The sequence below is a fragment of the Antedon mediterranea genome, chromosome 5 (assembly GCF_964355755.1).
Source record: "Antedon mediterranea chromosome 5, ecAntMedi1.1, whole genome shotgun sequence".
Classification (NCBI taxonomy): domain Eukaryota; kingdom Metazoa; phylum Echinodermata; class Crinoidea; order Comatulida; family Antedonidae; genus Antedon; species Antedon mediterranea.
In genome coordinates, this window is record NC_092674.1 from 27,546,496 (window position 1) to 27,570,591 (window position 24,096).

The following is a 24,096-nucleotide window of genomic DNA, read 5'->3' on the forward strand; positions in this document are numbered from 1 at the left end:
TGTCATATAATAATTGAATGACGTTTGCGAATGTGAACAAATATAATATTTTTCCTACTCTTTATCACCCACTGAATAAAACTGGTGATCTGTATGTTTTCATATTAAACAAATGCATATGATTTATTAACAAAAATATAATGTTACGAAAATTCTAGACAAGAAATGTATTAATAAAACTGATGACCATCATCGTCACTTCCTGTTGGATATTGTATCGTAAAATTCGTAAACACTATCAAAATAACCCTAACATTGCATTATTACCTTGGCCCCGTAGAGAAATAAAACCATAAAAGCTGAATATTGGTTTTTCTGAATTATTAAAACATGTCTGTTGATTTCTCAACGATGAGGTGGCATATGTATTTTAAACATAGCTGGATTACAGATGGATACATAAACATCGCATCACACGCTATAGCTTTTTGAATAAGAGAACACTATATCAGTATTTGATTAAATGTGCATTATGTGATTATTCTTCTCAATTCCAAGTTATATTCTTTAATAAATATTTTGATTGTCTTGCGATACGAATACGAAGTTTACGCAAAAATTAGATGCACATGCACAATATGGTTTTCATATTTACAACATTTCAGAGATTTATTATGACTATTCTCTATTTTTTTCGAAATGTAAAATAAAAAGTCAGTCAAAGGGCAACTTTCAAAAATATCGATTTTCAAGATATACTTACAAAATGACGCATGTCATATTTTATCAATTTTTATGTTCGCCTTGTGCAGGATTTATAAAATATTAGGAAATCGCAAGTTCCGCTCTACATGATCCGCGAAGCCTAGCGGCGTACGCAATGACGACTACGGAAATTGGATGTCACGAAGGTACTCGATACTTTCAGGTATATATTTACAATTTGAATAGATACTTTTTGTTTTACAAGATACCTAAATGTATCGCATTGTTGGATGTCCTTTACGTGTACCCCTTTAGGCATGTGACGCACGTTTTATTGACATTTTAACACAACCTATTTCCCAAGCCCCAACTCTAACCCAAGATCTATTTATTATCAATTTACATCATACTAGAAGTGATTACATTGTTTCGAAAAAACTGTTTTTCTTAGATGGAATGTATTATTGTGTTAAACCACCTGGTTTCTAAACTAAGACAATTATATCTGAAGCGTAGTTCCCACTAGGTCGCCATGCAATGATATTATAAGCGCAACGCACGTGATTTGAAGGGCGACAGTTCCTTACGTTGCGTTTACGTCCTAGTGGAAACCTCTTAAAAAAGCTAGCACCATAGTACCGAACAATTTTCCCCCTAAAAGGCGAATACAGTTTTATAATAATCTTTGAACACATCCATAGTAACATTTCTTACCCATTGTTGTTTTTGACATTTCAACCTTCTGTATATTAGCTTAGCAATATGCCTCGTATTAACTAAAATACTCAATTTAGCAATGTAAATATATAGTCTATTTTTCATACTGTAGCCCATTTCTCAAAAAAAAAATCTTTGACTTAATTTGAAGCAAAGCAAATCTTTGCTGCAACAGCAGAACATTTTCCATTTGCCTCAAATTGTGATGAAATTTGACGCATCACCTCGGGCGTTGATGATAGCACGGTGAATCCTTTGAGTTTTAAATTTGCCGACTGATTGATAAATGTAATCAATTGACACAAGCAATAAGCAGCCCCATAGTATTTTTTATACCGTATTTTCGACCGAACTACATAGAAGATTAATCATGTTACTACATGTCAATTTTAATTGTATATATTAATATCATAAATAAATTATCGATGAATTAGCAATGCTGAGACCTGGTTTACTATATTGGACGAATTATTAAGGGTATTCATTTTTTTTTCACTTGGTTGATAAACGTTTAGTTCTCACTTGAATGCAACGCAAGGACGCAAGCGCAACTCAAGTAATTTGACCAATCACTACACGATAGATCATCCCAACTATCGCTTGTGATTGGTCAACTTACTTGCGATCCGTGTACGCAATTGTGAGTACAAGTCATAACCAAGCTATGGTCTACTCGCAACTTGTGTTTATCGATATATTTGCAAAACTGTATAACATACCACGATTTAATTGACATTTCGTCATGTACACTAACGAATTTTAGATATTTTCATCATCACATTTATTTACGCGAAAGTTTTGTAAAATAAACCAATTTTAAGGAAGTTCACTGAATCAGTATTTCCTTATAGTTTGATTACATATCTGAATTTTAATTAGGAACATATAAATAAATCGATAAGTAATGAAAAGATCATTTATTATTCTTCTTTTATGAGATGATATTTTGCAATTTACAAATGTAAAATGTCTCCGGTTGCCTCTGATATCAGAGACTGTTTAATGCCTTTTTGAAGGTTAAAATCCTGTATTTCAAATTTTGTACCTTATCTTTATGACTTTCTAGATATTTTACGGTTTTCTTTGTATTTCTAACCTCCTTATTGCGAACTTTGTCGTCGTAAAGTCAAAGCGAGTTTATTTAATTTTGATGGCTTGTTTAATGGCTTTACATTCGGTTTTGTTAGCTAATACTGTGATTTTCATGCTGTATAGTTCACGTCAGGATAACATTTATGGTTGAGGCCCTCTCAACAATATATTATATCCATTTCGTTTTTTAATTCAATATTTTGCCTGTTTTAGCTCTGTTTACACTATCAAAAGTTTGACCAAAACAATGTGATGTGCTCAAATATTGAAGTGATATGACGTCATCACATTTTTTGTCACATTAAGTTAGTTGTCACATCAGGATAGTGTGGACAGAGCTTTAGAGAGGCCTTAGTGGTGGTTTGTTATTGTGTTTAGATTTAACATATCATTTGAATTGTAAATCTTTCTCTATTTGGTACATCCAGTTATTTTTGCATTGTTTGTTTTCTAAATAACTTTATTTTGATATGATAAATTTTTTACTATATTTGATATCGTAGGCCTATGCCATTTTTGGGTGTTAATTCATATGCATTTAACAGCGAGAAACTCGCAAATTACAGGATTGACTAACTGCCATTCTTATAAACTCAGTTGAGGCTTATGGAGTGGAAAGAGTCTTGAGTAACAACCCTGGCAAGTTCAAGATCAAACCCTGGCGCTGAGTCAGAATTGAACCCTGGCGCTAAGTCAGAATTGAACCCTGGCGCTAAGTCAGAATTGAACCCTGGCGCTAAGTCAGAATTGAACCCTGGCGCTAGATCAGAATTGAACCCTGGCGCTAGATCAGAATTGAACCCTGGCGCTAAGTCAGAATTGAACCCTGGCGGTAGGTCAGGATTGAACCCTGGCGCTAGGTCAGGATTGAACCCTTGACCTTGGGTTTAGAAGGCAAGCACGTTAACCATCAAGTTACAACTCCATTACTTTGTTTTCAAATTCCGTAATATCTGGAGTTACGAAACAAAGTTTCTATCTATTTTTACTGTTAAAGTCGGTCAAATTCCTTTCGTCATTTACTGAAATGAATACAAAATTGGTTAAGTAAAATATAGCATCTTTGAAATGAGATATGAAGCAGATGTATTGCAGTTTGTATTAGATAGATAGAAACATCTAACTTGAAGAATTAGCATGTACTAGAAACTACTTCTAAATAATTGCTTATTTAATATGACATGATAATTTTATGACTGTGTCGTTCATTGTAGAGTAGATAAAGATATACTCGTCGTCGTCGTATACTTGCTATAGGCCTATGTACTTGAACTTAATTAGATAACAGCTTCAGGCCCACCTAAGAATAGGCAGTAGTCCTACTTTGCGGATGATATTGTCGAATTCTCTGTTGTAGCTTCAACAAAGCTTTTTTCATTACTTTCCCAGGTGTCAGTCTTCAAATGATCAGTTTATTTTTATGAGAAAAGAAGAGAGAATTTTATTCAATTGAAATGGAATTAGTTGTGGTGAAAATGTAACTGAAGTTTTTTTCCATATGTTCCGCCTGTTAAAATGCGCATTATGCTAAAATATTGAATCTGATTGTCTCTGCAGCTTTTTTTTGTTATTGGTAATGTTAATACTACTGTACTATCGTCTGTGCTAATATCATGAAAGTCAAATACAATGCTAATGCGTGGTTCCCACTAGCGACGCAACGCAAGGACGTAACGCAACGCAAGTGAATTGACCAATCACAAGCGATGACTTATTGGCTTGTGATTGCTAACTTTCTATAACTTCGCTTGTGATTGGTTAAAACGCTTGCGTTGCGTTTACGTCCTTGCGTTACGTTCTAGTGGGAACCAAGCTTTAGGCCTGGGGGTAATGTACTACCGAGTCTTTACATTCTCTCAGTAAGGCTAACACCTAATGAATAATGACAAATGGATTATTCATTAATGTTATTATGTTTCATGTACGAACAAATATCGTAGCAATCACCTCCAATACCGACTGTCCAAGAAATCATACTTTTCACAGTATCTCCATTTTCTATTACCCCTGACGTCTCACCCAAGTGTCTATACTCTTAAGCCTTATATGGTAGTACTATGCCCAAAGATGGTAATGATATGACATCATCATGTCCATATACGGGCATATAATCAAACAAAAGAAATGTTCTCATTATTAACGGGGTCGTTCTTATAAAATGTTAAATCCAATTTCACCGCGAGTCAAGATTAGTTAATACCGTACTATCAAACATATCGCATTGCATTCGTGACGTCACCCATGAGTTCAATGATTTTGTAGATTATTGCAGACGCGAATATTAAGAATGGCTGTCAGACAACTTATTTTCTCTGTTTTCGACAAATTGCCCTTAAAGGCTGTTAATCAACTGACAATGTTATCCATTGGTTCGATAATGTTAACGCCTCTAACAGTGAAAATCTGCTTCGTTGCAGGAAATTTGACAATGTTTTTACTCCTTTGTTCTATCAAATTTAGCACCCATCGATTTGACTCATGCTATTATTTTACAGCGTGCCCTAATTCTTATGCAAAAAGACGAGACGAGTTTATCGATACTCGTAAATCTTATATCTCTTTCCCTATGTTTACGATTTATTTTATCTAAGTTATCAATTTCCATTTAGTTAGTATAGAACTCCCTTTTGAGATAGATATTTCTGTATGTTTTAAAACATTAATTATGCCAGTATTGCGATGCGACAAAAACAGGCCTACAAAATATCGTATACACATCTGAGCAGTGTGTGCATTATATCGAATGTTATTGCACTAAACTATTTTAATACTTAATTGGCGGTTGCTTTAAAGTTGTTAAATGCACATTAATTGTGAAGATAAAAAAACCTCAATTGCACATTTACGAAGAAACACGTCACGTGTTGATGAAACATAGTGGTGAACGTCCTTTAGCGTATTCACAATACAGTTTAGATAATAAACACAAATAGTTTGATATAAATCGCTCGTTGAAGGCGCTGTTCGTGAAAGAAAAAAGTATGGTACGGTTTGTAATGTATCAAATAATTGGGTAAAATGTTGATATTTAATAGCCAGAACATTCTATTGGATTTAGCCACTAATCTCATATTCCTTGTTTGACAATAAATGGATTAATTTTATTCGGCCTAAATTATGAGAGATAGGTACTATATTTCGTAATATCGTGACGCGAAGTGGACGCGCGCGTACAAAAGCGTCATCTTCAACATTTAAACGCTCTATTAAACATAATATGTAATGATTTATATTTGTATAGAAAATACATGGTTTATTTAAAACCAGTCAACTCACATAATATTCAGTGCGAGAGCAATTATTTCTATGTCTAAAGCAGACTGACCAATTTATATAAATGACTAATTAAGTCGGTAATGAAGTGTAAAATAAGTTAATTAACTATCCTGTTCTAGTTCATAATAATTAGAAATAATTATCATTAGGTTAATTTAAGATTCTATTATCGATTTGGTCATTTATCCAGGGAATATTTCTTTGTATTCTAGCCATGAATATCCACTGTTCTCAGACCAAGTATAACGTATTACCCGCTATTCTCTGGTGGATGCGAATAATATTTAAAGTTGGCTTGCGCCGCGTACAAACACTGATATATCCCGCCGAATGCAGTTACATTTGAAGCACATGTAAACTTGTATAGACAATGAAACGAAATAAAGATGACACGCGCGTACAAACATTGATGAATATTTTAAATTTTATAAAATTAAAATTGTAAATGGCGTCTACGCTTTAAGGTGTAACTTTTCTAATCATTGTATCGGATTATAAAAAATGAATACGTTTATCGTTATTTTATGAATTAAATTACAACTTAATGACGTCGTACCATGCAGTAGGTATATTTAATACAAAGTTGATTAATTCATTATTAAAAAGCCTGATATTAGGTTTACGTTGCTAGTCGTTAAAACTTTTAAATTGTAAATTAATCAATCTTGAGTAAGTTTGATTTCGGCATGATAACAACACGTTATAAATATAATTTGTTATTCCGTAATAATGTTTAAAAACAACAAAGTACCGTGTCCTACTTCTCGGCGTCGTCGTTTACCCCGAGGCCTTTACATAATTTCGCATCATTCGTGGCAATAACACCTTGGTACCTTTCTGTATTTTTAAAATTAATGACGTGAAATCAATACGGACATAGATGAATTCGTACGAATCTTGTTTTTCCTAGATACGACTTTTATCATAATGCCAAGATCTCCACTATTCTCTGTGGATGGAATTACATACAAGGAGCATTACACTAATAACCTATAGTAAGCTATACAAATAATATCTTTCGCTAGGTATGTCCTGTGGTAATCCTCGTATTCTCGTATTTCGTCAAACTCAATTCCTAGCTAAAACAAACATGTTTGCCGTCGAATCACTTGTAAATATTGAAATACTAGTTGTGTGTCCATCTAAATGTATTATTGCGCTTGTAAAGTATATTTGTAACAATAAAGATGGCTGATAATAAACCCGAGGTGTGGTAGCGTACTCGACTTCGTACGTGCCTTGAGAGCAACACATTGTCGTATTGGATTAAATCCATAGTCGAATGGCCGAGCGGAGTCAAATGGCCGAGCGGAGTCGAGTGACCGATCGGGTTAAGGCAATGTCGCGTGGATCTCGTGGTAGAACAAGTCTTCTCGGATAAGGACTTGAGGTCCGAGTGCGCACATCTGGCTCATGTGCACTTAAATAAACCCCGGTGTATATAGGTACATCTTAGCGCCTGTGAATGTGGGCTGTTTGTCTGCATGTAGGTGCATTATAAATTAATAATTTAACGTTGCAAATGTTATTATTGTATATTTTTTTTTGTCAATAATGAAACACCATCTTATACTACCAGTTATGCATTTAAAATTAGCCATTTGAATATCGCAGCTCGACATGTTAAATTAATTTCCGATGTAATATAATCATTTTTTGTATCTTTAATTAAATTTAACACATTTGAATTCTCGGAAATATCAATGAGATAATGGTCAGAAGTGCATTTATATCTTTGATGAACAGCAAACGTAATGTTTGAGAGAACCAAATATGAAGTATTTTACGATACTACGTTTTTTTGTAACGCTGTGTTGACGCAACAACGCAAGGACGCACACATGACGCAGGTTGCGTTCTAGTGAAACAAGCTTTAACAGTACAACATGGTAATCATCATCATCATCATCACCACCATCAACACAATCACTATCTTCCTCATCAACATCACTGTATTGATCATCATCATCATTCACATAAATCAAGATCATCATCACAATCTAATCATAATCATCATCATCATCACCACAATCCAATCATAATCATCACTTTACAGTCGATTCCCGTACGGATGTCAAGAGACAATAAGCAGCACATACAGCTTTTCTCCTATTTCTAAACTATAAACTACGCTTTTTGGCAGGCTCTCTGTTTGGCTAAATGGTTTGAGCTTTCTTCCAAATTTCAGTAAGGTCTGTCTACACTATCAAACTAGTTTGACAACAAAGTGTGATGTGCCCATATTAGACATGATGATTTCACTAAAATATTTGAGGATCACTACCAATTGTCTTTGTCATATAAAGTTAAGTGTAGACAGAGCTTTAGATAACCGGGATGGGTCTGTCAGTGATATTACAGTCGCTTGACATAAAACTATCCCGCAGTGTATTGTCTTTGGACATAATACATATGAGAATTTCATTCAATTTTTCATATTCTACTGCTTATTAGTCGTCTATCAACAGCTACATCGCCATTTACAAAATCGCTGTTAACTTTGTTTTTATGGTTTGAATTAATTTCACACTTACTATTTCTGATCATAAATTTTAGAATTGACTTTAGTTTCCAATTATCTTTAGCATCGTGAATGTATACATTCAAAATAATCCACGTTCTCTATTCTTCTTCACATTATTCTACGCGTTTATTTTTTTTTATAACAATAATTATATTTTAATTTGATCTTTAACGGATTTAAATTGAATTTCAATATAATTATTGTTTCGAGATTGGCGCAGTCTACCGAATAATTGTTTTTAATAGTCGATCGTCTCCGTATTTTATAAATAATGTCGCTATCAGTGGAGTAATAGAAGTATTCTTCATCGAGCTGTCAGACATAGTAATAATACAAACGGTTTTTATAATTATTTTCTGCGCTAAATAATACATAATGAATTTCTTAATGTCTTCTTAAATTTGCGCCATCCGTTAGTAAAGCTTGGTTCCCAGTAGGACGCAACGCAAGGACGTAAGCGCAACGCAAATAATTTGACCAATCACAATCGATGGATTATTGAACAGTTGCGTGTCATTGGTCAACTAGCTTACGTTACGCTTACGCCTTTGCGTTGCGTCCTAGTGGGAACCAAGCTTTAAAGGTAACGGCACTGTACTGTACATAAGGGATTTCCAAAAACCGTGCAGCATAAAACGAGAATGAGGTCGAGTAATTCTCTACACTCTCCATCCTACGAACTTTCAACAATTTTAACAAATTATAGAAACTTATAGCCCATAAGAACCACATGTCCTACAAGAATTAAACACAGTAACCTATATTAACATACCGTTATGTTCTTTCCATCAACCTTCACTGACTTCGAAGCTTCCATCACGTCTAAAGCTAGGTTGGCGATGCAGCGCGCATGCTCAGAACATGGCTCTGGCAGTCCACTTACTGCCATGTATTTGTCTCCGACAGTTTCTACCTACATCCATATAATTACAGAAAGTTTTAATTACATATAGTGACATTCATCATCAATCTTCATATCAATCAATTAATACATATTATAAATTACCGTAAATGATTAGGATTATAAATTAAATTAATTCATAATTTCGAAACAACGATAATATACTACACCATAATTAAATGATCAATTCTATAACGTTACGCATTTGCATTGAAACAGCTTCAAGTTGATTGGTACTGTAAAGGTTGAGGTTTTTTTCTGTTAAGTATTTAACACCTAGACTTGTATCTAACTGACTTGCAATAATCAGCTAGATACTATCTAGGGACAGCTGTAGATTTTTTTTTCTTTTATAATACATAATCTTTCTTATTTTGGTGTGAGCTGTTGAAGTAATCCGTGTACCCTATAATGAACCCATTGTATCTAGAAACAAATCCGTCTTAACTTGCCTTAAATATGTTATCATAACGTCCAAGTATAGTATCGAAGGAGGTGTAGATTTGGTTCAGTGTGAACACAATCGTCAGTGGGTCGTGTGAATATTGACGGCAAAAGTCGCTGAATCCAGATATTCCACTGAACATCAGTGTCACCCATTCGTACTTTTTGGCAGGTACGGGCCTACGGTGCCGGAGCTCGTTGGCAACGGATGGCGGTAAAATCGAGTACACAAGCCTGTATTGAAGTAAACATCATTATAAGATATTAAAGATCATAGATCATGGACACTTACAGATTATTGGAGATTGATTTTATTAGATTATAGTGGATTTGAGCATTATGAATTAAGTGTTATTACGCCAGTGGCAGTCTATACAAAGTACAGTGCTTAAGAGTTTAGTTATTAATATTATACGAAATGATTATATTGGCTTTAGGGTGTACTATCATAGCTCGATTTTTCGAGTACGCATGGCAGTGAGTAATTTACGTGCAGAATTATTGACCATCAATACAAACGCGTCATTTGTTGACGCATTGCGTTTGCGTAGGTACTTGAAAATCCCTGTTTTGCCGTGTTGATATATTAGATAACACGGCTCGAAGACCTTGATCAACGTGAAATGCTTTATTGAAATACATGATAACAATTATAAATTATCTTTTTCATTTAGAAGTATCAAATGACACTTTAAACTAATTATGTAGTAAAATCGTTAGCAGAACATCATTCGCTATACATACTACTGTAGTACGTTGATTCAACTGGCTTTTTTCATTAGAAACACTGGTAATTCCTCCTGTTATAAATACTAATATAGATTGTCAAATTGTACCTAGGCTTATCTAATGTTCATGGTGTTTTATAATATTTATTGTATTTTGAGGCTGGTGACTGAATAAAATCTTTCATTGGAGAGAACTGCAACTGCAAATAACAACCCCAAACAACTACCCCCCATAACCCCCTAAAAAAACCCAAACAACCCCCAAAAAACCATGTGGTATAGTATAACCTCATGAATAATTTACAGTTAAGTTGTTAATGATTTGCTGTCATGTTCTCGGTCTGCTTCGCATCGTCTTTCATTTAAGCAGGTTCATGTCAATTACGTTTTTCCCCCTATTATCACAATTCACGCCTTAGAGCTTAGGCTGAGATTATTCGTAATATCCCTCAATATGTAATCAACTTTATTTAATATATTCATGCTTTTGTTAATGGTTATTTCAGATTATTCTATAAGCCCTGGAATTATCACGTTTAATCTTAAAGTATAATTAGAAATTATATTATTTCTAAAATGTATTTTATTTTTTTCATTGCTGTCTGTTGCATTTATACCTTATGTACAAAAACCTACCGTACCTTACGTATTTATACGGGCATAATATGAGAAAGACATGCAAGATGAAACTTAACATTTTAAACACTTAACATTTGTTACTTATTAATGTGTACCATGGACCAATACACATCATTTGCACAAAGACTCGATTGTTCCACCTAATTGTACACACATAGTCTTCTGTACTATTTACTTTGATGCTGCGACCATCGTTCAACAAACTGTTAACTTGCATATGAATTGACATTGTCATTTACTTTGAAACCAAAGGTTCGTTTTTGTGTCCCTGTCCATTTGATCTATCAGACCTGTTAAAGTTTCATTTTCTGTGTAAATACTTGTTGCTTTGCAATACAAGAAAAATAAAAATAAATGAACTAACCTGTCTGTCTTCCTCTTTTCAACTTCTAACTCTCGATACGTTTGTTGAAGTTTATCCGTCATTATTTCCAATGTTCTGGTTAGTTTGTACTCTTCCTCAAATTTTTCTGACATAAGAACAAGTTCACGTGTGGCATCATGAACAGGAATGTCACTCACGTACAAAGACTTCCGTCGAAGCTCTTCCAGATTAACAATGCTTGGAGAACAGAGGAACAATATGTCACCAGACTTATTTATTTCCATCATTTGACCTTTGAACTTAATGCTCTGTGAATCACCATTTTCCGCAGAATCGTTTCCTAGGAGATGAGGTTTTGTACATAGTACATACATGGAGTTAAAATGACCTAAGAAATCTTGAATGGTAAAGTTGACATGTGGACGAATCAGGTCAAATATGTCAGTTAAACGGCAGTCTTGCGAGGTCAAGAATGGAAACAGACGTAGCATGGAGTCACCAGCTTGAAGTATCACAAAGTCGTTGTCAAAGATGATGTGGAATGGAAAGATGTGACAGAAGACTTCAGTTGATATTAACGGATGTTCTGGAAGAATTTCCATTGGTCCGGTGTCTTTTGCCGACTTTCCTTCTTCTTGAGGGTGATGCTCAATGATAGCCAATTGTACATGATCACAGTCTTCACCTTTTCGTTTTATAATTTCCACGTCGACATCAGCTTTATGTAGTTTATCAGAGATGGCTTTCACCAACCCGATGACAATGCTCTCGAGACCTGGACGCTCTGAGTAATAATGAAGAACCAAGGCCCCGTCACTTTCACGAAGGGTGCAACGGAAAGAGGGTGCTCTCATTCCTGGATAGATGGAAGCTAAATGGTCATGTAGAGCGTCAAGATTCTGCAAAAAGTCTGTCGTGTTGGAACCAAGTACCATTAGGATCTTTTCGTAGCCTGATTCCTGACAGAACCTGAAGAACATCCACCCGAATGCTTCAAGGAGGTCATTGACATCAACCTCTGTTAATAGAAAGCATAAGTTGTAGTAATAATGCTATGATATTAAATGAATTTATAAGACTGGACGTGTCAAAGTGTTACACGAGTCTCAAAAGTGTAGGCTTGTTTAATAATGGAAAATGTGCTTAGAAGATTGGACCAGATACCTCCCCACAAACAAGTTTTTACTGGTCAGAAATCAATAGTTTCATCATTATCATTATCTGACATGATTCTTGGTAGTGCTACTTAGCAGAACAATTATGCATTTTAGTTTGTTTTTCATAGTTCGAACTCGCTGCCTCACTCTCCTTTCCCACGAAACTACTAACCTACAGTATACCCGGAGTATATCTTTTTCAGTTAACAGAATATAATATATGTTAAGATAGTTTATAGTTGATTCCATGTGATTCCTTGACAAATATATCTCCTTTTTCTTTCTTTTTTATGGTAGAAAATGACCTTGTCTTAAATAATGACTGTGTTCATTTAATATGAATGTATTGGAATGAAGTGAAAACTGTTTCAAGTTCATTTGAGCATCACTTATATCCCTGTTAATTGCCCTGCAATGATATTACACATATAACAACTTCCTCAATAAGCCTTCATTAAATCGGTTACAATATTGGTTAAGTAGGAGATGCTACTCGGTTAAATTACCCTACTCAAGTAGGCTTATAGGCTGCGGCATTCCTATGCGTGTGATAATGACAACATTATTTGTATCATTTTGGCGCACCTGCCCAAACCTATACCTGAAGTTCCATGGTATTTTCAGGCTATATGTCGCCTGAACAAACATTACAATTAAAAAAGTAATTCTTACAATCGCACACAAATACCACATCGCTTCGATGTCGGACAAGAAACACGTGTAAAAGTATTATTATCGGCCGTGAACATTTTAGCGTTATACTTTTTATAATAGCCCAGCTAAGATACAATCTTTAAGGTTAGGAGTCCTTGTAGTATAATACCGTAGGATGCCGTATACTCATGATAGACTACATTGTATCACACGGTGCTGTGTTGACCCATACAAGATAAGATGAACCCAAATTATATCATCTTCTGCGCTGGGTTAACCCCTATAGCATCACGCGGTGAGCATTTTTAATACCATCTTGATGGTTATCTATTGATGCATAGTATGGTTTTTTTTCAGATACCATCATTTGCACTCCTTCGGGTTAATTCTTTTCATACACTTTGCTGTGGGTTACAACTCTTATTTGAAATAGTTGAGGCCAGCAATTTTCTAACAACAACGGATAAACCAATCTCAAATATTAATCTGATTTTGAAGTTTAGGCCTATATAGTTGATGTGTGTAATTTCAGTCTAAACTTAGTGCCCTGTATTTTGTTGTTAGTTATAGGTGGGTAGTTTTGTTGTGTTGCTGTATCATGTTAACATATATATTCTTATATATATATATATATATATATATTTCTTTTAACAGCTTGCTTAAAAGTTACAAACCCTGAGAGCGCTTTGAATCTGCGTGTAAGCATTTTCACCATGTACGCTTTGAATAATCATAATATCATTTTTACTGATGATTTTATTTTACATGACATGGATTGTATGGATCCTAATAAATGATTAAGTATTTATTTATTTATTTCAACAATATTTTACGAGGGTGGTCCATCCAGCCGAATAAAAATGAATAGTTTTCCTACAATTTTCAAATATGATCGAGTTTCTAGGCCGAATGTCATTCGTAGGGTGCTCAGGAACGTATACCATTTTGATTTTCATCTATATACCGTAATGCAAACAAGTTTTTATTTATAGAAAGTTTAATTTAGAAGAAAAGCTATAGGCCTAATTGATTGAATAATGCATGGTTGATATTTAAGACCAATACTGTTGAAATTGAATTTAAATATCACACAACGAATTTTTCTTTCGTGGTTGTATCTTAGACAAACCGTGACACGTTTATCATAATTATTCATATCAAAATGTGTATGCTCACTTTACATATTGGTACTCTTCTATATAAAATGTGATTATGATGTGATCAACAAAATTAAATTACGTCATTATCTACAGTGAATATCGAAAAAAAAATTTGCCGTAGGTTCGAAATGAATTATACATGAAACAACAATGTTGTTCTAACACTGTCTGTAGACAATTACACCGAGCTCTTTTGGGATAGAGTTCTCATTTCTGTTGACATTTCCTATTGTTAACGAATAAACTCACGGGAGTTGGTTAATACGATTAATCAGGTTTTTGTTCAAACATCGAATCGTGCCGAGTTTCATTTTATATCCGTTTCATTATTTACAAATCCCCAAGACGATTCATAGATTCGGCATTATATTAAATGATACTTGTAGTAATGTATAGTTTAATAATTGTGGTTTATTGACAAAAAATGATTATGGAAATGATACTCGATGACGACCCATGTTATTTTAAAACTAAACAAAAATGTTCATTATAGATGATAATTTTTGTCAGTTTACACAAAATCAATATCCATTACCAGCAGCCTATTTATATTGACGTTAAATTATCTATCTATACGATAATGCTCCGTAAAATAACGTTATGCCCTAAAGGCATTCGACCCCCGCATTCGACACACGCATCAGTATCTACTTTTTCGCCAGCTATGTCCCAAGAGGACATACTCATTAAGAAGCTTAGTTGTTGGAGTTGTGGCTTGGTGGTTATGATGCTTGTCTACCACTCCAAGGGTCATGGGTTCAAGTCCCGTCACATGTCAGGATTTTTTCTAAGGGCCAAATTACTCCACTCCCAAAGACTTGTAATAAGACTTTGTTTATGTAGAGCATCTTGTGTATATGTTTGTCTTGTGAAGCTCTGAGGGTCCCTAATGATCAGCGATAGCTGGATGGATCACCCTCATTAAATATGGTTAAAAAAAAAAAAAAAAAAAAAAAGCTTTATCATCGTGGTAGCTATAGTTCTATACCATCTCGCCGTTTCTATATCCGTTTCAATTAATTAGTTGCTTGTATTCACCTACTATTTCCAAATTTAGAACAATAGTGGCATTAATAATGACTAACTAACTTACTAAGTATCTTAACTGCAGCTCCAACTAAGTCGAATGATAGTTGATCATCGTAAACCTGTCTCAGAAGAAAGTCTCCATCAACGTCTCCAGCAGCTTCTCGTCTGAAATGAATCAAACACAACATTTGCTACATTTATTTCTTAATAAACCTCATTAAAAAAACATTTGATGCTTTATTTTGAATAAGTATTTCTTCCTCGAAAATATTGACAAATCAAAAATAAGAGTTAGATAAATATTCTTGTTGGTATTAAATCTGCAAAACGGTCGAGTCAGATTCGTGCTTCCAAATTCTGGAACTAACATACAGTATTAACATGTGTTTTATTGTCTTTGACATGAGTTAGGCTTGTTATTGGTAACATTTTGATGGACAGGCATTTGTGCTGTGCTATTATCTTGAGTCATGCCCATGAGTCGAAATTCTAATATGAGTTGTTTTTAAGCCAGGCCTACAATTATTCGAATTTCTGGTTATGGTAGGCCTAATATATTTGTGTGTTTATATAAGTGCCAATGTCTTTGAGCCAGGCCTCTGAGTCGAACTTCTAATATGAGTGTTATTGTTTTGCGAGGCCTACAATTAATCGCATTTCTGATTATGGTAGGCCTAATACTGTGTGTATTGAGTGCCATTGTCTTTGAGTCAGACCTGGGTCGAACTTCTGATGAGTGTTATTGTTTTTAAGCGAGGCCTACAATTAGTCTAATTTCTGATTAAGATAAGCCTAATATTGTTTATGAGTGCAAAATGTCTTTCTTTGAGTCTGGCCTGGGTCGAATATTGTTTTTAAGCGGATTTCTGATTATGGTAGGCCTAATATTGTATGTTTATACAGTACAGCCATTGTCTTTGAGTCAGGCCTTGGTCGAAATTATGATTATGTGTCTTTATCAGAGTCTGAAGAGTTTAGAAAGCATGGGTAATTAGTTTTCGCCCCGTAATTACTTTTTCATAATTCCGTCAATTGAAAGTATGATAGATGGTTTAGTGTTTTGTGTAGAAGTGATTTCAATTGTCAATTGTAAGCAAAATGCATAACAATCAAGCTGCGAGAACCTAAAGTAGGCCTAACGACTATTCAAGTACAAATTATAAACAAAAGTCAATACGGAAGTAGTCTACTTAAGGGAACATATGTAATTATTTTACTGCAGTTACTGCAGTAACTGTACATTCTGTTTACTCTTTAACCTGTTTATTATTTAGCAAGCTTAACTTGCCTTAAGTCTGTCTTTTTTATGTTAGTCCTCTTTTCGATTTCTTTTTGGTATACGTATGAAACGCCATATGTGCCAAAATATTAATCTTTTTACTGATATTAACTAAAAACTCCGTCTAGAACATAGACTAGGTAATCATCTGTATACAAATAACTACATCACACAAAATGTCATTATAGTTCATTTAGTTACTGTAGTTACTGCAGTAACTGAGAATAATTTTGACATGATCCCTAACGAACAATTAACAAAAGCTTTTCATTTCCTGTTTATGTTATATTTTATTGATTTTACTCATAAAAAATACAATATAAAACGTCTGACGTCACTTATTAATTAAACACATAACTGTTAACAATGAAGATAATAATGGCATTATTAGTCTTATTATGTTTTTAATAAAGTGTCTTAAAATAGTGCACATGTGAGAGTTCTTCTCAATTTTAAAGCTCAGGTACAGACATGAATTTTAAATATAATATTTGGTTAATTGTACATAAATTAAATATTTGTAACATAAATCAAGACGGAAAAACATGAATTCCCCTTAATAATGATCAAATACCAAATTTGGCAAATTTTTTCCATAAAAACCAGGAACCCGTTTTTCCAGTAGTTAGGTAGTTAACCTAATGTAATAACATGTGGATATACGGTGGATAATTTTTGCTATAGCATGAAAATAAAAATCTGAAGTTGAATAAAAATATCAGAAATGTGATATTCAAGTTATATTACCTATATTTAATCATCTGATAACATTTTTTTCCACTCCGTTTATTTTTCATAGCTTTTTAAAATGCCTCTCTATTTGTGTACAAAAGAATAGAGATTTTACTGTGTAATTTGAGCTATCCCCCCACTGATAAGAAAGTGCTTATTTTCAACAAGCTCGTGTAACACAAATAAAATCCCCAAAATTATGAAACATAGGGGAAACTACAGATCGATAATTATTGGAATGTATGATCAATAGAAATCGTTTGCCCGCACCTGGCCTTTAACATCAGTGAGGACAGTATAGGCTGTTTCGGTTGTCCAATCGATTTGCGTTTCATAGCTAGCAGCTCACTATTGTAAAAACATATCAGCCGTGTTACAACTGCTATTACATACATGGAATAAGCGTTCTTGTGTCAATTATTTAAATAAAATTTCGGTTTTCTGGGCGGTCGGTTTTCGGAGATTCCACATCGTTAAGCTCCGTCTACACTATCAAAGTGTATGTGACAGAAAATGGTGATGTGCCCAAATAAGGTAGTGATATGCTGAAATATGGTAGTGATATCATGTCCATATATGGGCACATCACATTTTTTTATCACATAAAGTTTGATAGTGTGGACAGAGCTTAACTTATCAACATAAACGTCAAGTGCTTCAATGTGCAATGAAGTAACTCAAGGATGGTCAGTGCGCTTGAATGATTGTGACAATAACATATCACAAAATAATGGTTACACTAAACATAATGATACTAATATATTAGTAGATTAGTCTCTATATTGTCATAAATTATAAATTTAAACTTGAGTGTCATGGCAAGCAGGAACCGTCGCGTTGCAACGACGTGTGCACGTTGCCGTAAACGTCAGCACCGTTTTCTGTTTTGTGTATTGTACATCGTAAAAGTGATGATATTCAACTCCTCGTAAGATTGGTGATGCGAACGGGTGGATCTAGGATCATGCGTAGCGCGTTCAGACGTTTCTTAAGCTCTGTCTACACTATCAAACTTTATGTAACAAAAAATTGTGATGTGCCCATAATAATGGACATGATGATGTCAAATCACTTTTTTTTGTCAAACTAGTTTAAAAGTGTAGACATAGCTTCACATTCCCTTATGATTTACCTAATTTCTCTAAACAAAGAATGTATATAAAGTTCTTATAAGTTGATTATTTTAGTGATACATTTTTTCTGTAAACCGGGAAAATAATATTTAATATGACAAGCCGGAAAGGCCAAAAAACAGACACTGGTATTATGAACGACTAATTATTCTCAATTAGCACGTTTGTTATGAAACTGTGAACGTTGAATGTAATTTTACTCCGACGATTTTGCCAGTGTTACATTATTTATGAACACCTAATTTCTATGTGAACCTTTTCTGTATTTTTGTCGGCAACATGTCAATGGTTATATACGCATAATGTTTCTCAAAATTGTATGAAAATAGCAATAGTTAATTTTTGGGCCGAAATTTGGGCTGAATAAGTTTAGTCGCAATTTAGTCCTGGTCTTTGATTCGTCTTACAGTAATTCATTTCATCGATTTCATCCCTTCTCATACTTGATGGCCCAACCATAGTCTAGGTTTTACTTAATATTCCTTTTAAAAAAAACACTTTGGCATACATGGCGTGTCATAGCTACACTTGGGCTGAATTCACGTGTTTTCTAAAAATAGAAAAGAAACAAAGACTAAAGCTGATTTTCCACTAGGCGAATTTGTTAGCGCGAATCGAAAGCGTTAGCTTATACGCATGCGTATTCATGTTTCCATCTTCCAAATCCCTATCTACGCATGCGTATAACCTGACGCATTCGATTCGCTCGAACAAATTCGCCTAGTGGAAAATCGGCTTAAAGACGTAGTCTAGCCCAACCCCAACAATGAAGATGAACCAACTTGTCAAATATTACAACAGAGTTATATCCCGTAAAATTATTCAGAATTAAAATAGAATAAGATTGGAGTGAGAGACGGTGTTATATTTAGAACTCATTACTATTTTCACTGTTCCCGTGTCTTCACAATTGTGCTGTCTTGATGATAAGGACAAACTGCAGTCAAGTGTAACCAATTAAAGAAAGCCAATTAATATGCCAATCAAACACTGTTTGTTTCAAGTAAACATTTATTTTATAAAACAAATATTTAGAGTCTCATCAAAGAGCCGTTTAATTCAAAGATTTAGTGTTTTGAATTATTAAATAACACCTTGTTTGGCGCGCTCGTAATTCATATGTTCGTATGGTACATTTTGTCATCAAGGGAAAATGTTGCATTAAAATGAAAGTATAGATACATTTTCATAAAGAGAATGATTTGTATCGTGCTAAACCTGTGTTTTCTGCTTGATCTATAAACTGATAATAAATAGCCTAGCATGGCTTATGACGGTTATTATTGCTCCTTTTTGCGAGGAAAAAAGTCCCCTTTTAGTGATAAAAGAACCCCTGTAAAAATACTGGTTATTGGTCGTGGAATCGCTTTAGAACCTTCGTGTCCCCTTCTCCCCAAGTCCCTAACGAGTATAACAAACGCCCGTTATATAATTCGTACTATTGCACGTCATGTAACACACATCGTCCAATCAAATTTATCTAGGTGTTACCAGGGAAGACTAAATTACAATAATTTAACTCTTCCCTGGTGTTTTAAATAATAAAAAATAAGTGCACATTGTATTCAAATGATAATTATAGTCTAAAATGCTAATATATCATGGTTACCTAATTGAGATGCAATATTTATTACTCATCACATTTTATTTTTAACTCTTTTGTATTTTCATAACACAATTATTTCAAACTCGATCTAAGTACGCGCTATGTTTTTAATTTCTTGGTGCCATCTTCCCTTGATTAATCGCGTCGTATAATTTTTGTTATCAAAAAAGTCCATTCATTACTACCAAATCACGAATATTGTATATTCAAAGTGCGCAGTGATCGTAAAGAAACCTTTTTAAAACACGTTTTAAATTGATTTATCCAATGTTCTTTATCATTCACGATAAATTACTGATTCGTTACTTGATAATAGCATATAAAAAAACGCCGCCGTAGATTTTTATTCGTGATGTATACTAGTTATATCAATTAAGTAGTCACATGTGATGCAGTCAACGTGGTCTTCGATTCCCTATAAAGTTCCGTAATTAAATTCATCCAACCTCGTGCTTGATGGCCCAACAACAGTCTAGGTTTTTCTTAATATTTCTTAAAGAAAAACATTTTGGCATACATGGCGTGTCATACTTGAGCTAGAAAAAGATGCATACTAGTTATATTAATTAATTTTCGATGTAGGTCATTATTAGATTTCAGTGAAGTCTAATTACCATCTTCGTGACTTTCTAATACATTCACCATACTTATCCACATAGCCATTATTGTATATAATTTTACAGGTCGGTGTCCTATCTGTCTTAAGTATTTTAATGTACTCCCGATATTTCCGTTTTTTGATGATGCTTACGTGAAACAGAGAACAAATTTGTATTACAAAATCAGTGTATATGTATGACAAAGCATTTCACTGTTGTGTGATGTAAGGATACATGATATTATTTAAAACTTTAATTGTTTGCCGATTCTCCGTACTGTTTGTAAATCATTATAATATATAATACATATTCCGTGACACAAGTGCGCATATATGAATATGCAACAGATACAGTTTTAAGCTTGGGTCCCACTAGGACGCAACGCAAGGACGTAAACGCAACACAAGCTAGGTGACCAATGGCAAGCGACAAAATATTTCATCGCCTGTGATTGGTCGAAACCCTTACGTTGCGTTACGTCGTTGTGTTGCGTCTCTAGTGGGAACCACGAATTACATATTAAAGTGTTCCTATGATACAAGCATGACGTGTGAGGTATATAACATAGAAATAATTAATAATCAGTAATCAGTGATTTGTCTTTGAAAGAATAATAAAAATGTTATAATGTCTAACTGGGCAAATTAATAGGCCTACGGCCTCTAATGATTGTCTGGAATTGGCATAAAAAATAGGTTGATTAATAAAGTATAATTGTTAATGCTAAACACTCGTTTTATACGTGTCTGGTCTACACTTTAGCAGCCGATATAATATACGTAATATGAAATAGTATACAGATAAAATAATATCGCCTGTGGGCGAAATGGCGGCAAACGCGACACACCACCAGAAGACATATAATTGCACGAGTCATCATTCGTATTGTTATAACAGTCTGTCTATTAAAACAATTTACACTGTTACACGGGTACAGCTAAATTAAGACATGTTCAACCAGGGAGTTGTAAAATAATAATAATAATAATATAATAATTATTTTACAACTCCCTGGTTCAACTATATACTTATTGTATAATATGAAAAGTCAAGCGCATTCTATCTACGCGTGTCGGAAATTTATATCGTGGGAAAGGTACTTACAGGTTACATGGCACGTCCACTGGACCACCAACATAGCTTACGCGTGGACACTAGACGTACTTGAATTGTTGAGATTATAGTGTCGAGTTTTAATGAAAATAAAACAGGACAGTGCTGAATGTGTATCTGACTTCTGCCAACTCAACACAGGTCCGTTCATGCTTACTTATTATAGCTTGGTTCCCACTAGAGACGCAACGCAAGGACGTAGACGCATCGGATTGACAAATGACAAGAGAGTTCGAATAATCCATCGCTTTTGATTGCTCAACTCACTAATTGCGTCTGTAGTGGGAACCAAGCGTTACCCTGGTAAGTTAGTGATAAATATGCCCCCAAAAATTCAACCGGATAAACAACTAAACCTTAACAGGCCCATTATATAGGAACATTCCCATCAGACTAAAATACCCCGCGCGCGTCCAAATCTGGTTCCACTATGACACAATGAAATGACGTAACTGCACGCGATGTGAGTAATTTGGCCAATCACAAACGACAGCAGAGATATGCTTGTGCGTACGACGCTAGAGTAGACTGGAGAACCCGGCCGTCTACTTAACGTTTCAGCATAATATTCATTTAAAGGTTAGCATAGTTTTAAAATTCTAATGCTATTAATAATATATCTCGAGTTTGGGATCATTCATCACAAATGAATCGATGTGAACATTAATTTAGCTACTTAGGTATTCATGAAGGCGATTAAATCGTGCTACTTCCATTTTAGATGCAAGAAAATGTAACTAGAGTGCCAAGAAAAGTTCATCAATTTCACTGATGATACACACGGCGGGGGGTAATGTGTCACATAATCATACCTTCTATCCCCAGAGCATTTTCCAATCAGTAAATACTGTGACAAATTGCCAACTTCTGTCCACCTCGACTGAATGTGAACGCGTATCTGTTTCTCAATCAAAGCATGATGGAATTACCTGATCCAAGTATTGTTATAATGTTGCTAAAATTAATAAAATAAAAAAAATTAAAATAAAAATAAATGTAATTTACAAATCTAAACCGTTATGCAACATAATCCCTATATACGTAGAGCCAACCAAGTTTCCCTATAGTGGGTTACCCTGAGTAGGTGTTGAACGATTCCATCCCCTTCTGTTTATAGAAAAGAATCGCCTTAATAAGTGTGTCTCCTAACCTAAAAGGTGGAGATTCTGCAGTACAGTAGGCCTGTTGTTTAAAATGTCCACAAATGTTGATACCCAATTTCCAACGTACGACCATGGAGGAAATGGTACGACGTTCACACTGTGTTATATTTGCATGGAGCAGCTAACTCGGCAAAGTGACGAGTTAAAATGGTAGGCTCTTGTTCTGTTTAAAGGCCAAGTCCGTTCGTCCCCCATCTTTCTCCTATCATCATTCCCCAATATTACCCACTTGGAAAGATATAATCTACCTACACAGATCTTGAGTTGAAATATTGTTTCTTATGACTAGACTAGACAGGCCTATTTTGATTACAAAAATAATAAATTGGTAAGTGATAGGAGGAGGGTCGTAAAAAACAGATACACTATTGCGAACATCGTAAACTTATACAACAATTTTTACTGTAATCCATAAATGGATGTATTGTGATTTGCCAATCCAGGGTTGTATTATATATTTTTTATCTCTGCGTGAATGTTTTTACAAATTTAATATATTCGATTTATTAGGTTAATTTATTTCACGTAGATACATTATCTCTTGTCACCTGTCGCTTCTTCATATTTTGATTACGTCGATTAGGTCGAACTTTTCAATATCTAAGTTGTTTTTTATTAAGTGGGTTTGAGCGGGCTCGTTTTTTATTAACTTTCCCTCTTAACAAACTAATTGTAAAATATCCCCAATCAGAAGAAATTACAAGAACAATTGAAGTCAAGTTTCTGTTTAGTGGCACTGAAGAGATCGTTGTCTCTATACACGTCATTGCCAAATGTTATTTATGTTATGGGTCAAGTAGTTTTCACATATGTATGTTTCTTCGCGTTAGGTTTTGCTCGGATACATATACATTAATACAACCTTCCATTTAGTTAAAAAAAAAAAATCAGACTTAAAATCGTGTTATTTCTTTCTAAATGATGACGTAATGTGTAGCTCAGTGTGGTATACGCACATTTCTGACGTCACATAGGTTAATAATGTCATCATTCAATATAATTATGACATACGTACTTATTAGGCCGTGAATTCAAATGATGAAAATTGGTACACATTAATATTTAGTGGTAATATCACACGGTTAGTATTTATATTAAAACGATGTGAATGAACGAACGTCGTCGTTGTTTTGTGGCGATAATTGCGTCTCATTGCACCTGAGACAAGAACAACTGTTGT

General features: G+C 34.3%; 2 protein-coding genes across 2 annotated transcripts in view; one reads left to right on the plus strand and one right to left on the minus strand.

The window, feature by feature from the left end:
* The window catches only part of LOC140050200 (L-aminoadipate-semialdehyde dehydrogenase-phosphopantetheinyl transferase-like), an 83,672-nt gene that overhangs the window by 19,028 nt on the left and 40,548 nt on the right, over positions 1–24,096 (plus strand). The window lies entirely within an intron of this gene.
* LOC140050192 (guanylate cyclase soluble subunit beta-1-like) overlaps positions 1–24,096 on the minus strand; it is a 47,152-nt gene that overhangs the window by 3,820 nt on the left and 19,236 nt on the right. The window contains exons 3-6 of the mRNA XM_072095277.1: positions 15,356–15,456; positions 11,331–12,309; positions 9,608–9,833; positions 9,027–9,167 (exon numbers count right to left, since the gene is read on the minus strand). Of these exons, the coding sequence (XP_071951378.1) occupies positions 9,027–9,167; positions 9,608–9,833; positions 11,331–12,309; positions 15,356–15,456 (1,447 nt within the window). The remainder of the gene's footprint in view (positions 1–9,026; positions 9,168–9,607; positions 9,834–11,330; positions 12,310–15,355; positions 15,457–24,096) is intronic.